General features: G+C 39.9%; 1 protein-coding gene across 15 annotated transcripts in view; it reads left to right on the top strand.

Annotated features, from left to right (window-relative positions):
* Positions 1 to 623: 623 nt before the first annotated feature.
* Positions 624 to 17,817, top strand: part of LOC311264956 (rap1 GTPase-activating protein 1-like) — a 64,358-nt gene continuing 47,164 nt past the window's right edge. For 4 of the 15 annotated variants that reach the window (XM_084366207.1, XM_084366210.1, XM_084366203.1 and 1 more), the window contains exon 1: positions 16,720 to 16,938. In XM_084366207.1, coding sequence (XP_084222333.1) covers positions 16,895 to 16,938 — 44 coding nt within the window. In that variant the 5' untranslated portion in view covers positions 16,720 to 16,894. Of the gene's footprint in view, positions 685 to 16,716; positions 16,939 to 17,817 lie in introns of those variants that run through there. The other 11 variants (XM_084366200.1, XM_084366209.1, XM_084366194.1 and 8 more) reach the window with 8 other exon arrangements.

Genomic DNA, 17,817 nt, shown 5'->3' with positions numbered 1-17,817 from the left:
TTGCTAGTTCACAAAACTGAAATAGAAAAACAACTGAAAAAATAAATACAGTGGCTCCATACAGCTTGTACAGTGTAGTCTGAGTCTCCAGAAGCCCCGTGATCCTAAATTGATTTTAAAACACAATATATAAACCCTCGACACATGGTCGTGCACACTTGCATCTAATGCATCACGGCTACAGTGAAGGACTTTTAAAAGGGTTAAACAACATCTTTTCAAGTCAATTAGGGATCTCGGCTCTGCGGGAGACTTGAATTACGAATAGAAAGAGCCATTTTGTTTTTGTTTCGTCCTTTTTAACTTAAGCTCAAATGAGGATGCCGTTTAGCTGTAGTGCTCCAGAAATGTTTTGTGGACCACAAAGCTTCACCTGCCTTTCCAACGGGGTTGAGCAGATGATGACTAAATTATTATTTTTGGGTGAACTTATCCTTTACTGTAATAATAGGCAGGTTAATACAAAGCAAGTTACTGATTACTAAAGCCAAGCATTGAGAATAATTTAGTTAATTAAAAAGAGAAGTGGGCATTAAGTGTTTTCCCATTTAAATTGTCCTCCTTTTTCTTTTCTTTTTTTAATTGGTCGTTTGGTTGCTAGGCAGCGCAGCATCCATTCATCATCACCACCCAGCGTCACAAACTCATTCACATCCAGCCGTCCGCCTGAAGACAACAGCAAAGGTACTGTTCTCTCTCTGTTCCCGGGGTTTGATTAAATGTCCACATTGGGCGGTGGGTATTAAGTGCTGTGCAGTATAGTTGCAGCTGAATAGAGATATGGAGGAGATATTTCGTCTTGGTCTTGGTGAAGTTAAGTCGTGCTGTCCCGTGTAGGAATCGTTGGCGTGGCTGCTGCTGAGCTCGGTTGTACGGCCAGTCTCGCTACACGGACGTTTGTGTCGATTAAACCGCGTGTTGTGCTGCTAATATTGACAATTATTCATAAATACACGCGTGAAGTCGCTGAAATTATGTATACATTGTTACATGGCAATATGTCTCCTCTTTTCATGGCCCCTTTCGCCCGTTGTAACAGACCGTAAGATCAAAAAGTTTGCTTAAATGACAGTCGCCATTTTTAAAGAAAAAATCAAATTAGACTTCTTGCAAATGGACCGCTGACATCAGCGTTAAGCTACACGACGATTGTTAAGTTTGGATTGAATATATTTACTTCTTTTTTTCTTAAAGATATATATAGGCTACTATATCCTTGCGTTTTAAAGGAGATATAGGCTATATATGTACAGTACTAGAACAAGAACTGCAATTATTTTATGATTATATTATCTATAATAAGGTAAAATGTGTCACAAAACAGTGTTTTAATGAAATGTCGAAGTGCTGCAGATATTCCCTGGCCTTCAAAGCTTGTTCTCCAGGTGTAATGAAAACATTTTGATGTTTGTTTGGCAGAGTTTTTCAATGACAATGAAAATTGTGATGTAAAATATAATCATCCATAATAATTGTGAATTATATCGCAATCACAATATCGGTCAGAATTATCGCAATATCACTTTTTGACCATATCGTGGTGCAGCCCTATGCACTACTCATAATTAGTCAGGGATATGGGTGCATATATGCGTGTGCATTTATATGCAGTGAAAGGCAAATGTGTCGCAATATTTGTGGGGACCGGAAATATTCACAAAACACAAAATACAAATTGAGATGAGTTTCAGAATAAGCAGTTAAGCGAAATACAAATATCCTGATGTCCTGAAATGTGTTGAGTCGCACCTCAAGCTAGGGTTGGGTAAGAACTGTTTTTCCATATGAGTCACATCTTGACAAAGCTCTAATCAACATGTGGAGATTCACAGTTTTTGTATTGAAGATACGTTGGAGAACTTGAGCCTATTTTATAAAAAATATAAGAATAATAACACTTGAAGAAGAAATTATATACTGTAGTATGACGTCATTTAACAAATTGTTGTCGTTTTAGTGTGTTATTCAAATTTTTATTGGAGTATACTGAGATTTTTTATGTCAAACACTATTTCTCAAGTGTCTGTTTTGATAACAGCTTAGTGACCTTTCATGACAGATCCTTCCTTCTTTCCCCTGCCCTATATAAGGTGTCTTTGGGTCTCTTGAAAGGCGCTATTTAAAACTAAGATATTATTGTTATCCTGCATGTATGCCTTCGACTTTCTATATAGATTGCATTTTTCACACCGTTTGACAGCATTTGACATTCAGTGATTAATTGCACATCAACATTCCTGTTCAAGGTTTTTTAGATTAATGTGACATTTGATGACAGATTGACATTTTCTCTCAGTTCTCCATCGGGGACTTGCAGGACTTGCGTTCCCTCACTGACCTCTTTAAATGCTTTAATTTTAATTAATTAATTAATTAAAAATGTTTGGGAAGAAAGCCTACTGATGCTTTCTTACAGTCGGCTCTGTAGTAGCCTCGGTTGTGCCCTTTCTGATATGCCATTATGCAGTTTTTATAATCCCAACATTACATTGCCTAAAGTCGCACATGTTAAAGATTGTCTCAAAAATGTCTCTTTATCTGAGCCCTTATGTCAACCAACACTTTCCAGAACAAAGTGTTGCCCTTGGATACAACAGTTACATACTCACTGAAAATGCAAGACTATCACATTATCATTAAAAAACATATTATTTTTGGTTGTGGAAAATGAAACCTCATCAGGAAAAGTGTAGATTAGGAGCTGAAAGGAATGATCTAGACTGAGTAGACATTAGAAATTGGATCCATCTCATTTCCTGACTATTTGTATGAGGTACCGGTACTCGAGATGGTTCTTTGTGCTTATTAATGAGATATCTCGTTCTGAGGTTAGAAATAGAGAGGCTATCAGCTCAGTTTTGGTCTTTTTTTGGAGTTACAGTATATCTCTTTCAGTTCGATTTCAGCGTTAGATGAATTTCTCTGATATCCTGTTTTAAACTCTATGATACCCAGTGCCAACGCTGCTATCAGGCCATATTGATTTCTTGTGGCTGGTGATCAAATGACGTAGTTTTGATTTGAAACACACCGTTAAGATAAGTGCTCGGAGAGGTGTTCATCCTGCGGTGTTAGTTTTCTCTCTTTTTTTTTAATGCTTCATGTGATCTCCGGTGGTGCATCTGTGCATCTGCAGGGCTAACTGGTGTTTTAGTTTATTTCATGGCCACGTGCCTACAGTGAATAAGCTTGCACCTGAGCAGCAGATGCTGCCAGGATTTTTTTTTTTTTGTATCAGCTGATTTCTGTAAATGTGTTATTTGGTAGGAAAGCAAGAGAGGCTCAATTTACTGAAAAACAAGGAGTAAATTTACAGTGTCCTGTATATACTGTAATATAGACTTCATTCAATGATATAGAAACATGTATGACAGTCCCTAAAATGAAATGATTACACAGATCATTATTCTCCTTTGCCAGTGAGCTTTACCCACCCCACCCTCGCAGCTCTTCATCCTTCAGTGCCTCCATCCCGGATTTTTCTCGCCACATTTGCAGCTCCATTTCTCCATCCTTTTCCCTTTATCTTTCCATCCCTATACTTTTCCCTTTCCCATCCTCACTCCTTCATCCTCTCACCTCTAAATCTCTCCCTCCCTTCCCTTCATATCTTCATGCTTCCAGTTGAGTGCCTCTGTGTCTGTTACTATGCTAAGCACTCAGTGGTTTGTGTGCTATGGCAGCCAGTCCCTCCACACAGCAGCCTCTTCTATAATTAAATGTAACGGGACCTTTACTTTTACAGCTGAATGAGGTTAGGGTCTCTGCTCGGTGTAGGAAGACGATATTCCTTCATCCTCCTGGAATCTAAAACAATAGAAGCCCCACAGAGACAACAGACTTGCATTGTTTTACTGTATTATCTCATTCTTCCGCTAAAGCATTATAAAAAACACAACATCTTTCTTAATTCATGAGGTTTGTGTTCCTTCTGTCCGACTAGCAGAGAAAAAGCAGATGGGCTCGGCTTGGTGGGATTGGAAATCTTAGTATCGGCTCTAACACATAGAGACCGGGAGGATGAGCAGTGGAGAGGGGCCTCAAGGCAGCGACTAATTGGCTCGTACCAATGTCCTGGAGTGAGGCAGTTTGAATACACTGTTGTGTCATCATTAATCAGATCTCATATGATAAGCAATTAGTCTGTAATGAATGTGGTCAAATCACCATTAGCCCAAATTGTTTTTGTAGCTGTTTTGATGTTAGGCTGATCATAAATTTACTTGAGGAGGATAATTGATTTACGTGAGTGGCAGCGATGAGATATAAAGAATTAAATTAACTTTGAGAGGTTACAATTTGTAATCAAGATTAATCTTTTATAATTGGCCTTCATTTGCATCTTTGTGATATCACATTGCAACACATAAAAACATTGTCCTCATTTGTCCTGGCATGTTGCTATAACAGTGTGTAGGCACCTCTGTGCTTTTCTTTATTACCTGCCAACATAAGCAGCAGAAATACAGGAACACGCTGTTTGAACTGATTTCACCATTTTCCCTTTTTTCTTGACAAAAAAAATGACCTCAATTTAATCTTTAGTCACTTGGGTAGAAACTCCCAAAACTCCATTTAAAAATCGCGGAGTTTAGAGAGTTGTTGAGTTCAGGAAAACTTTATGTACTTATTTGTCCCCGATTTGTAAATTCTGCAAATACTTGAATCTGGATTTCTGCTCTCTGTCTCTCTCAGGAATACCTGTCTTATGGAGGTCATAATTATTTTTCTTTTTTAACATCATTTTGTACTGTGGCAGCAAAATGATCGATTGAACCGTTCAATCAATAATTTTACCAATCCGTTGACATGAGGGCCTCCTGGGTCAGAGAGATGTTGACTGGCTTGACATGATCTATCCATTCAGGATAGGGGCCCCTTGTACTCTGCCAGAGTCATTGATTGGCTTTATGTCTTCAAGCAACTTTTTGTTTTAAATGCACGTAAGGACTGAAAGGCAGACTTGCAAAAATACACTAAATGTAAAAACTAAATTATTTAAGACCACTATGATGGAAACTAGTAAAAAAAAGTCTTTGGGTGCGCATCAAATCATTTTAACGTAATAATTTGCAGCATTTTGATATAAATAAATACATGGGTGACACTTTTACATCAAGGTTCAAAAAACACCAAAATACTAAGCATTAGTTGATGTTTAATCAAATCAAAACTGCTCATTCAACATATTGAAAGAGCATCCCAATCATTTAGCATCTCACTCCTATAATATTGTTGAACTTAAGATGGAAAGTTTACAATGTAATGCAGCAGATATCAGATTTTTAACTCCTTGCTCATTGCAGACATTGTGACGGAGATGTGCTCAGTCCTTGTTCTTATTGTGCTAAGTGCTTCCTATGACAAAGTTGATCACAGCATCCTGTTAGACAGTCTGAGAACTCCTCAAGACCTGTAAACAGATATTTAAAATTGATTTATAAAAAGCAATCCTAGTAGCACCAAGCTTCAGTTCTACTGCATACTAATATATTTTGTGCAATCTTTCATCATCCACGCTGCAGTTAACCTGCTTATATCATGAAGAATTATTATGGCTGCACTGCTGAAATGTTGCAACAAGGCTGAAAACAGACAAGACCATACCTCTTTTTAATGCCACTTCACTGGATGTGTCTTTCTTTTTGACGTGACCTTAAAGTTTAATTGATTACTTCCACTTTTATGAGCAAGTCCATAACGCTCTATCCTCCTGAACTCCTGATCCTGTACTGCGTGACTCAGACATGCAATTATCCTGCCACAAAATCATCTTTTAAATAGCTTTTACTGGTCTATTGTATCCTATATTGTTGTCTACAGTCCTATTTTCCTCTCTGTTTCTTCCAGTTGTTTCATTCGTATAATTTGGACCTTTATCTTTAGTTTTGTTCACCTCCATGGCTTATTAAATATAGAGAGAACCTTGCAGCCTCTCCATTCATGAGCCTCTATTGTATATTAAATAAACCATGCAGGGGAAGCCTCAGAACTTCACCCAGTCAGTTTCCACATGAGCTTTGCCAGATTTCACATGGATTATTTATATGTTGGTTTATACGAGGCCATTGGCTTCTCCTGAGACACCCCACTCTTTCATCATCATACATGTAGGATGCCCCTTTGGCACCGTGTCAAACATGCACGTCTGTGATAGATGCACTCGTCAGCGGCACAGTTTCCTCTCTCCTGCACTCTCGCCCTCTCATGCTTTAGTTTGCTGTCTAATATGTTATTACACCAGCTTTGTAAATTACAGCCCTGTCTGTGATGTCTGTAATACAAGCGTGTGCTGTAATTAACAGGGTGAGAAGCTGTATTAAATGAAGGCGTGTTGTGTGATTGTGAAGCCGGAAAAACCTGACTGATGGGAACAGAGAATGGTTTGTGTGATTGTACAGCGGTGGTATTTTTAATGAGATCCTGCTCATTATTATTTTTTTAATCATACATTTCCCCCTTTCTTCTCCTATATTAAAAGTCACCGTGTATCTTATGTGATATATTAATTATAGAGCTGTCCCGGTACTTCTGCAGGCACAACAAAACAAACAACATTTAAAGCCTCATGTTGATACTTAAAAGTCTTTTTATAGAAGTTGGATGCATCATTTTCCTCCCTGTTGAATAATTCATATGCAGACTGCATTTGTGTGCATCCTCTGCTCAGAGGAGGATGTCAGCTGGACCACTGCAAACAGCTTATTAGAGCGAAAGTGTACTGTCTCTTTGATGGGCTTTGAATGAGTCACCCACTCCCTGCCTCTGTATCTGTGAGGCTTCCATGTTTCCTCTTGATTTTCATCACAAGTTGCCTTTGTACTGTTGCCCATTCAGTAATCTCAATGCCTACTGGAGCCTATAGGCATAACACTGACTCTTTTTTCTTTAATTTACTCAGTGCTTGCCTCACACCCACACTCTTTGTTGTCAACCTTATTAACATTCAGAGAAGTATCTTGTCATAGGTGTTGAGTCAGTGGCTCTTTGCTTTTGGCTTTTATTACTTCTCTGAGGAATAAATACCTTGTATGAAATGTCCATCCTCATCCCCCACATCTTGCTTGGTTGGGATAACTGAAGAGACACTGATCCTGAAAAACAACCATGACTAAAAAAGTAATTTACAGCCCAGTTGCCAGTATACAATGATTGCAGTTAACCTTCCCAAACCACTGATAGGATCACATTTGTACATGTAATAGGCCTATGTTGTATATTGACATTTCTACAAAACCTGTCATATCATATTCACATTACATGTTTATGAATTGACTGTCATATCAGGGGGTTGAGAGGAGGGTGGTGGAGTTACAGGCAAGAAAGCTGCCAAGCTAGTGACTGATGTTCAACACTGTGTTTTAATTTGAAGAGGAACTTTTTTCTCATACCGCTGTCAAAGCCCAACAGCCCCCTTTAATTCAGTCAAGCATAACCCTTGGGACAATTTCCTGTTGTGTTTATGTAAAAAAAAAATGCTATTTTTAATGAGAAGTTGGGACATCTCCATCTGCAAGCTAAACAGGTGTTTTAAGCCAAAACATGATCTGATCCTGATTTTCAAACCCTTACAATTTTTTTTTCAGCTAAACCTAACCCAACCATAACATAAAAGAGAAAATTGAACCCAGAGGAACGTTAAGTTGCAACATAAAGAAATATAAAGTATCAACATATCCATGGTTTGCATAAATGTACAATGCAAACATTTATTCTGCTGATTGGGTTGATTATTCCCTCCGCCAAGGAGGTCATCTTTTCACCTGTGTCCATTGGTTAGTTGGTTTGTCAGCAAGATAACACCAAATCTACTGAGAGGATTTCCACAAAACTGGGATGAAGGATGGGTCCTGGCCTAGAATATTGCCCATTAATGTTTTATGTGGATCCAGATAGAGGGATGGATTCAGGATCTCCCTTTCTTTAACATTGTGAAATAGGGCATTTTTGTTAATTTCTGAGGGAATAAAATCAGGTGTATTTAGGTGGCTGGTATCTATGAGTTATGGGATCCTAAAAGAAATTTGGATGTAGCAGATTTTCTAATACGTTTTCATAGAGGGTAGCCCTTTTTCAGCTGCTATATGGTAACCTAACGGTGATCAGGTTTGATTGCACTCTACTGAGTGCCATTCTAGTTTTTTAATGTGCCACAGCTTTTCACAACATAGAGCTAAATTAGCCCCACAGTAATCTCTTCATTAGGTTTAAATTAGGACAGTATAATAACATTGTAACTCTATTTTATGGTTTGAAACCAGAGGAAGCATTTAGATAAAACTAATTAGTCCTCTATAATATTTAATGAGGGCATTTTAGGGCATGTAGCTGAGTGCTGTGAAAGTTGGCATACTGCACCGCTGTGTTGCTGCAGTCCAGGGTTACATGATTGATGTGATATATGACTTTTGATTTATCCTCCTTACTCGTTCTGTTTAGTCTTTGATTCTCTACTTGTTAAAGCAAGAAGATAAATAATGCACTCATTTGCTGCAAATGGAAACATGAACGATGGTGTAATAATAAATGTAAATAATACAGACAGCAGGCTACTATTCATAGATGCTGGGACTGGATTACTTTAGTATTGAAGTCCAGCCTTTCATCGGGCACCAAAGTGCTCTCCTTTTAACAGAGAAAGTGATTTATGGTTTCAAACTAAAGTGGATTTCAGTAATCATCATACAAAAGAGTGCTCTGGCTTCAGATTTCAGGCTTTGATTCCCTAAATTTAGTGTATTATTACTATTTCCTCCAGTTTCCTATTGGCTGAGGAGCACTCCATCATAAGAACAACCCAAAGTCATGTAGCACTTCAGGCGTGCTGTGGTAGGGAACTGTACAATTTAGCTTTCAGTCACCATCTGGAAGCATTTGTTCAGGATGATTGTGAGAAGGTTATTCTCGATTAAGTGTGAAATTAACATAAATGACAAACACTTTGTGCTGTTCCTATAATGATTTAATATTGTTTCCTTGTCTGCACCACTGAGCCGTATCACAGAGAGATAGAGAAAAGCTATACAGGGGAGGGGACCCCACACAATCTGTTGTTTTCTGCAGAAACATTGCTTTTAAACCAACATGATGACTTGCAATGTAACTTGTAACATACGGAGGCATTGCAGATAGAGATTTGCTTGCTGTTAAGGTTGTCTACATCGCAGGACACCAAGCACATTTCCTGACTCAACACTTCTGCCCTCAGTGTCACCACAGTCTACTGTTTTCTGGGTGACACATGCAGACCTTTGCCTCTATTTTCGGAGGCAACTGCTGTTCCCCTGCAGAGGCTCTGACCCCACACATACTCTCCTCTCTAATAGGTTGACAGTATATCTGGCTGATGACAAACAGAAGAACCTGACAGCAGACATGAGCATTAAAAGCCAGAAGTTAACAATACGTTTTAGGTTTGTTTTCTCCTGATGACTTTTTCGTAAAAACTACTTAAAGGGTAACTCCACCACTTTTACACATTAAAGTGTGGTTACAGGTCTTGGGGAGTACTGCACATAAGTGAAAAAGTAGTATAAAGCCTTTTGTGGCCTCAGGTGACGCTGCATATAGTCACATATAGTCTCTAGAGATGTCACCCAGTGGCTAAGTTGCATCGTGGGTAATGTTTTGTTTTTGAAGGGTTTTGAAAAGGAAGAATAAAAAATAAAATAAATTAAAAAGGTGCTTTCTCTTTGTCTTCTTTTTTTTCAAACAGTGTTACAGGAGAGCGATCTGGAGCCACAAAAGCAGAGGTTGCAAAAGTATGCATACTCTTTACTCGAGTAGATGCACAGATACTTGTGTGAAAAAGACTCAGATAAAAGTAGAAGTATTGATTCAACTTCTTTACTCACTAAGTAAGAAAGTACAGGCTCTGAAATGTAATCAAAATCAAAAAGACATTTTCACCGACCATTTCTGTGCAAAGCTAACTTAACCTAATGTCATATTAATATAATTCAAAGACTATTAAACTTAAAGGGAGAATCAGTGGGATTTATCCGAGCTGTTCGTAAATGCACCAGAAATATAGTTGATTGTTGAGTCTCATTCCCAGGATGTCAAATACTGACATGTTGTACTTCCCACCACTGCACAAAAGGCTTTATACAATTTTTTTTCACATAATTATGATATAATTATTATTACACATTAGTCCTCTTTAGAAAGAATTTTTCAATACTAACTTGAAAAGTTGTTCAGCTAATTACAAGACAGTGGGATTTATCCCCATGTATATTTTATCCCTAATAACAAGTACTGTATGATTTACATCACAGTGTCCAGGAGATGGTGCTGTTACTCTGCACTTTTCTTTCTTGACCATCACTCACAACTCGGTAATAAATGCACACACACGTAGACTTACTCCTTACAACATTTAAAGACACACACAATATAAAAGCACCCACTTTCTTAACCAACTTTTGTATTGACCTTTCCAGAGCAACCGTTTCTGGAATCTACAAACAGCTAACATTGAATCAGTCGATACTGCAATAACAGTCTGTGGAAATGAAAGCTATCAAATGATCTATTCCCACCAGGAGCTGGAAGTAAAGGGATTAAAACTTACCCTCTAGCTTTCTGGCATTTCTCCCCCTGTCGAGGGATTTAAAGTTGAGCCCGTCTCTGGTGTGGCGAGTCATCTATTGATCACCTGGCATGAAGACAAAGTCCTCCTTAGTTGCAGAGAAGCATCCATCACTGCCCGGGACACAGCGGAGAGAGATAGCCTGGCACTGAGGATCCATTATAACTGAAATAGATCTTTCTCTGCAACAAAGATCAATGAGCAACATGTCCCTGTAGCTGTTTCTCATCCTGAATCAGATCATAATTGTCTGAAGAAGATGACCTGCTGTGGTTCATTGGTTTTGAGGCTGATACTTCAAAGAATCCTTACTAAGTCCCATTTATTATTAAGTTATTGGTGAGCTTTTAGCGGTTTTAAGAAGGTGAAAAACGTGCATAATCACTCTCCTGTCACTTACTGATTTCAGCCAGACTCTCACTAGTGAAGTGAAAAAAGTGGGAACAATAAAGAGAGCCTACAATTGCATTCAAACCTAGACAGAGCGGAGCGTAAAGTGGGATAGGGGTCGTTCGCTTCAAGCACGTTGCAACAACACCTCTTTTTTTCTGACGTGTCCGCCATAATATCCTGGCCCTCTAATGAGAAGCCATGAAAGGCCACAGTGTCTGCTTGAAGCTGTTTGTGGCGGCTCCCAGGGGCCTGAGGGCCACGTGACCTCATTGGGAGGAGGACGGTTCAGTGGGCTCGCTCCATTCCTCCCAGTCAGACAGTCAACAAGCAGTACTGTAACTTCTTTTCAACTGTGGTATTTTCAGCTGTGATATTTTTCTGCTTGAGAGGTCGAGCCTCCAAGTGCCTACGAATCCGGCAGGAGGATGCAAAACTGATGCAAGGTCTACTAAAACTGAAGAAGAAGTGAGAAGGAGGGCTGCATTGCAAAAATGTAATATCAAATGTCCTTTCTATTCCTTTGAAGTGACAATAAAGTCCTGTGAAGTCATAGACCTTCCTCTGTTCAATGTGAAAGCAATGAAGCACTTTGAACCGTCCAAAACTAACAAATAGCCACAGCTTTAAATAATTACATCTGCTGTGGCTTCAGTCGAGCACTCGTACGCTCAGTCAGCTACTGAATTTTGAAAGGTGTAATGAAAATGAAATGCTGGCAGAGATAAGGCCCAGCTTATTTCCTCACGCTTCAAAGCACAATTGCCCTTTGAATATTCACTCCCTTCAAATATTTGTATGGCACCCCTTCCTCTGCAAACTCACCCTGTCCAAATATCCGAGTGTATGTGTACTCCTTGTTCAGTCAAGTATCTGGAAAATATTTAGAATATACACACTGGCCATAGGCAGTGTGTTCATGACGATACAGTATAAATATTGTTGGACGATTAACCTCGTTCTTTAAGGGGCTGTTCACTAGCTCTCGAAATGTAAGTATTGCCAGCCCGTGCCTCCTCAACTCCACGTGCCATATGTCCAAATTGGGTGTTATTTTCCATAGCAGTGCGAGTTTGGAAGAACATACAGAGAATATAGTACATGGAAGAATTAAACATTTACAGCTTATTGTTTTACAGTCAGATTTGGAAGAAACTGTTTGAGGGAACTCTCAATGAATCCAAGCAGCAGCAAGATTTCTGCTGCGGGACCTAATTCGCCAAAACAAAACAAAAAGATTATTGCTCCCTTCTTATAACGAATTAGCAGCAAGCCCATTAGCCCCCCCCCCAGAATAAATGTTGACAGTGTACATTTCTGCAAATCACAGATATATTGAAACTTTGAATCTTTCAATTTCATCTTGTGACAACACTGTGCAATGCTCTGGTTGAATTTAGGCACAAAAACCACCTGGCTAGGGTCAGGAAAAGTTTTTTTTTTAGCTAAAACCCCTGATTTAAACAAACAAGGCCAAAGGTGTCCTAACTTCCCCTCAAAAATTTAATTTTTGTTGCTGGAAAGCGTTCCAAGGTCTCCTTAAAAATATCCTGTGGTGTCACGCTTACAAATGTTGAAACGCAGTCTCAAACTGCTGTCACTGTCATGGCATCATTGTAGCCTCTAACGCCACTACCATCCCCTCCATCTCCTGATATGAAAGTTGGGTCATAAACATACAATGTGAACGTATGAGAATGTGTACTTCCAACAATCTGGCCACTGGGCTGCGCTGTGATCTGCTATCCTCAATCAAAACCACAGCAACAACCATAAACCAAAGTTTAAGTAAATATCTAGTGATCTAGTGAACTTCCAGGAGAAAAGCAGTTGATTGTTGAGTCACATCCTAAATCGACAAATACTGATGTTTTGGATTGGCGTCTGACTCAGGCTGCCTACCCGACATCAGTATTTGATGATCTGGGTATGAGACAATCAACTCTCTTCCTCCAGGAAGTTAGATTTTGTTGCTTTATTGGCATGCGTGAGCAAATAGAAAACCTCCAAAATAACTTCAAACCACCAGGGGAAAATATCCTCAAGATTAATTCAGACCACACAGGAGTTTATTTTATTTTTACATCAGCTACAAGCCAAGCACTTACCAATGCAAATGAATACGCATATATTGCAAAACAATAAACAGATGCTACAAATTCAGGTGAAAAACTAAGATTTTCACTCTTTTGCTTACGAGCTCATTGGCTTTTATTTTCCTCTGCAGAGAAAGCACCCTGTGCACCTTGCTTTAAAAGTGATACATAAAAAAGATTGTATTATTCTCGCCTATTCTATTCATTGCCCTGCTTTGAAACCAGAGGAAGGAGAGATGAATCATCTTTGAGACTCTAACATTACAGAGACAATCAAATATTAATGAAATATAAACACAGCGCATAACACTTAAAGTTTTATTATTCTTGTTTTTGTTCAGCCAGCCGGGTTGTACCTCATATTGTTTTGTAGCAGAGTTGATTTATGATGTTTGTCCAGCCTCAAACACATTAAACTCCCACTCCCAAGAAAATCAGATCCCTTTTTAAAAGCAGTGATATGATGAATTACGATGCACCTCTTTAACAAAGGCTTTCACACAACTTGCCTGTTTAATCAGCGTCTGCATCTCTTTAGACAGAGATGATTGTCATTTATTCCACAGCAGCAAATTTCCTGCCTCGGCTCCATACACTCCTCATATATCACACACCAACTCTGCCTCCACATCTGCCCTACTGCTACCGCTGCTGGCCTCTCCTCACTGGAAATTAATTATTGAGTTTATGGGATGGTAGCTACCCATTCACAGACTCATGTTGAAGAAGATATCCCACATTTGTTTACATGTGTAGCAATAACAACAATTATTTCTGATTGGTATGAATTGTTAAGCCATAAATAAAACAGGAGCCATGAACAATATATGTTTTACTTTGTTTTGTTTGGGTTGGTGTTTTGTTTGTCTTTCAGTAGTTTCTGTTCGTCTGACGACATGGATATCGGGAAGGGAACTCCATTTCTTTTGTGCTCTTTACAAGTCTTCCTGCCCGTCTCCTTCCTTTAAGACAAAACAGGAGCCAAAGCTGCTCAGAGGACTGTGCCTTGTTCCTGAGGTGATGTGATTAAAGGCCTCTGTCTGGGCTGCAGCCATTCAGATGCCTCGCACACGCCACAGCTGCTTTAGTTAATTGAATTGTCAGGAAAGCAGACAGGACTGAAGGTAGCACCAAGACTGATGCGCTGAATCAATAGAGTGGCACTTAAATAAAGTTGGGCTGTGGCTGTGCCAAAGCTGAGTAGCTGGCTGTTTGCTGGGATCAAGATGGTGGTTTCTGATTGTGTCAGCTGAGTAAAAGTCATTGAGCTGATGGTTTGGTTAAGGATTTATTCTCATGTTGGATAAGATATATGCGGTTTTGATATTTGGTACAACACTCATGAACAATTCTCAAGTGGCAATTCTGTATAGTAGTTTACTTACTTAGTAGGTAGTAGCTGTGCTAGATTGTGGCATTATTTAGTGGTGCATGTGTGCTGTACTGGGTCTGACAAGTGAAAGTGGAAGTGCCTTAAATCTGCATTTGTGGAAGTGGAAGTGTCTTAAATCTACATTATTTCTATGGGCCAGTAGGGGGCGACTTCACTGGTTAAAAAAAAAAGTCAGATTGTATGTAAGCTTATGAGAAAATTACCCTTCTTCTCACTTGATTTATTACCTTAGTAAACCGTTTCCCAGGGAGTTAATGGTCTCAATCAGTAGTTTCAAGTCCTCTCCAATACAGCATGATGTTAAATTTGTAATTTTTAGTAATATTTAATGTAAAATAGACAATAATAACATTATGTCCTTGGGTTCTCAGTCAGATCCAGGATTTCCTCCCCAGCTCCACCCTTTCATCCAAGTTCTGTCTCCAAAAAAACAAGATTTCAGCAGCTTTCAAACCAAAGTCGAGGTTTCTTAAAGGTAGTCCACAATCATTGCACTTGGTACTGTACTATCTTATTGATTTTTTATAAGATATGTTGTTTTATGTATGTTAGGGTGACTCTTGAGCATTTGGTAAGGAACAACAGAAGCAGCCGGTCCTCATCACAAGAACATCCATATACAGTAGATCACCTATGAAAGCAGCTTATTACGACCAACATTTATATTTCTAGTTAGTGCCAACCTCTAGTGGCCATAGCAATCATTACGGCTGCAGTCGAGGAAGTCAGGCGAAGTAGTATAAAGAGCGATAAAGTGTAGGTCAGAGGGAGGAAGTTTGGGATGGATGGTCGGGTCGAACAAGCCCAGGACTTTCACCCAGGACGCCGATGTTTGTATCTGCTGTGAAAGCAAAAGTTGTGAAAGTAATGGCAGTATTTCTTTAAATTTCACTAGAGGAAACGTAAGGGATCGCCAAGTCAGTAAATCATCCTCTGGGAATTTCTGAGATTTTTCAGTCTGGAACAAATGATGAACAGACTGACAGACGGTCAGTGGCATCCCTAAAGCCAAGCAACCAGTGTGGTTAAAAACAAATGCCCAATAATGTCAATCAAATCAATTTTAGCTGTAATCAATGAAGCCAAATGTCTGTGTTAGCCAAGAGACGGAGTGAGGTTTATTACCAACAAAGTCAGCCAAGGACTGTGATGCGGTGGTGAACTGTTTTTTAGAAAATTGCAGTCTCACAGGAAAGGGGTGATGTAATTCTGGAGAGGTGATGTAATTGTCTATCAGCATGATTGTGCTCGTTTGGTAGGCACATTGATTAATTAAGTGCTTGTCTGCTCAGTTACTATGAGTGCTTTTCAGTTAATGTGATGGGTTATCATACCGACTTCATCGGTCCTTGGGGAGAAAGTGGTCTTGCATTGGAGTGATTTTATTCATGATTTAGGATAAAATTAACCAAAAAACTTTGCTCCTCCCTTCTAACACAGCTGACTCTCGCCTGCCTTTGCACTGACCATGAAAACAGGTTTTATCCAGCATATTGCAAATGCTTTGGAAGTCTATCAGATAGCAGGTTAACGCGCTAGACTGCAATCCTTCTTTATTCAATAATCCATGGCAGCATTAATGCATTGTTGTCACTGCTGCCAGTTTATCAACAGCCTGCTGAAAGACACTTTCTTTGTCCAGGCATCTACTCAGTTTTATCAACGCAGCTAATGGTAGCGCAAGATAACTCTGTGCTACCTTAACTCTCCTTTTGTCCACATACCAGAGGTGATGGGCTCACAAAAGAAAGAATTAGGACAGAGATGAATGTACAGATTAGAAACTTGTTTCGAGGTCATCACCTACAGTATGCAGGCGTGTACCGGCGCTGTGATTGGGACTTGTGAAGACTGTTTGTCTGATGTCTACAGCTTGTTTGACCAGCTGTCTTCCACTAGAACTAGCGTTGCAAGACTTGTTCTAAGCAATGTCACAATGCCAAGAACTCCTCTCCGTTTTGCCCGAAGCCATTTTTTCTTTATTTTGTGACTTGTGTCAGGGTTGTGGGGTTTCAGGGAGTCTGTTTCAGATGACACCTGCTACCTTGTTCTCTGTAATTTCGACATATGAGAGAGAGGATGTTGCCTGTTTGTGTGAAAGGCTGCCACCACACTCCTGGTTCCCTGGGAGACTGGCATGGTCAGCAGCCCTCACTCCAGCCCCCCTCCCCCTTTCCTCCCTCCCTCATCCTCTTTGCCGTCTCTCCCCCCTTCCCTGTTTGTCAAGGAGGCGTGTGAGCAAGGAAGAGGCAGGGCACGTTAGCCGAGGCTGCGGGAGTGGAACTCAGACGGCAGGCAAAGCATACAAACACACACATTCACACACATACACGCACACACATGCTCAGTCAGCGTAAGTGACACAAGTGCTCGCTCCATTCAGCTCTGAGTTGACTGACTCACTGCTATCCATTAGCCGGCATGCCGCAGAGAAAGAGGAGTTTTACTTTTGGAGCCTATGGAGGGTAAGAATGAATATCTTAATCAGCTGAAGCTCTTCACAACACACAGCTCTCATTTGTGTGATTGCGAGTATCTTTGTATCTGTGTCTGTCTCCCTGTTTGATGACAGTGCAGATTCTGTGGCTGTGTTTGTGCCTGCATGTTTGTGCCAATTGCGCAGGAATGCCATCGTATTAAGAACAGCTTTTGTCGTAAATGTCTTAGTTGTCTTTATTCTGGCTTTCTCTCATGAATTGGACCCAATAATGCTGCTGTTGCTGCTTGATGGTGAATCATTAATGGTTGCATTTTGTACAGTGATGGTGAGGTGTCAGATGTAGAAGCGTAAACAAGATAAGGTGACAAAATCAACAGAGAAAAGTAGGTAAGGTGCAGGTTACAGGAAAGAATTACTGAGGCGCTAACAGAGCTGCACATGTACATGTATGCTTAAAAATGCGTGCTCCACAGTTAAGTGCTGTGTCCCCCATGTTGTCTGTAGGCACTCGTGTCCCCAGTGTTTTTATGTGGCTCACTTCAGACTTTACAGGATACTGAGCAGGAGACGCACAGTCAGCAAAGAGCTTTTTAATTGGTCAAAAGGTGAACAGGTGCTCCAGTGCAACAGCATGCCTGACTTCACTTCAGGCTAAGTTTTGTGTGTAACAATATTTTTGGGTGTGCATGTGTTGAAGGCTTCAAGAGAGGCTGCAAATATACCATTAGCCAACAACTAGCTCAGGCAGTAGTTACGGCTAGGCTTGGCTGTGTGGCAATTTTGGCATAGTGGCTGTAATTGCTGTCAGTGTGTGTGGGCTGTCGGCCAGGTGGAGCACCAGACAAATACAGATGCATTATGGGCAGTCACAGTGGTGATTACACTTTTGCTTCACTGTCCCTAC

The sequence above is a fragment of the Pagrus pagrus genome (genome assembly GCF_965226575.1).
Source record: "Pagrus pagrus genome assembly, chromosome: 11".
Classification (NCBI taxonomy): domain Eukaryota; kingdom Metazoa; phylum Chordata; class Actinopteri; order Spariformes; family Sparidae; genus Pagrus; species Pagrus pagrus.
This window is presented reverse-complemented; position numbering and strand designations above follow the sequence as displayed.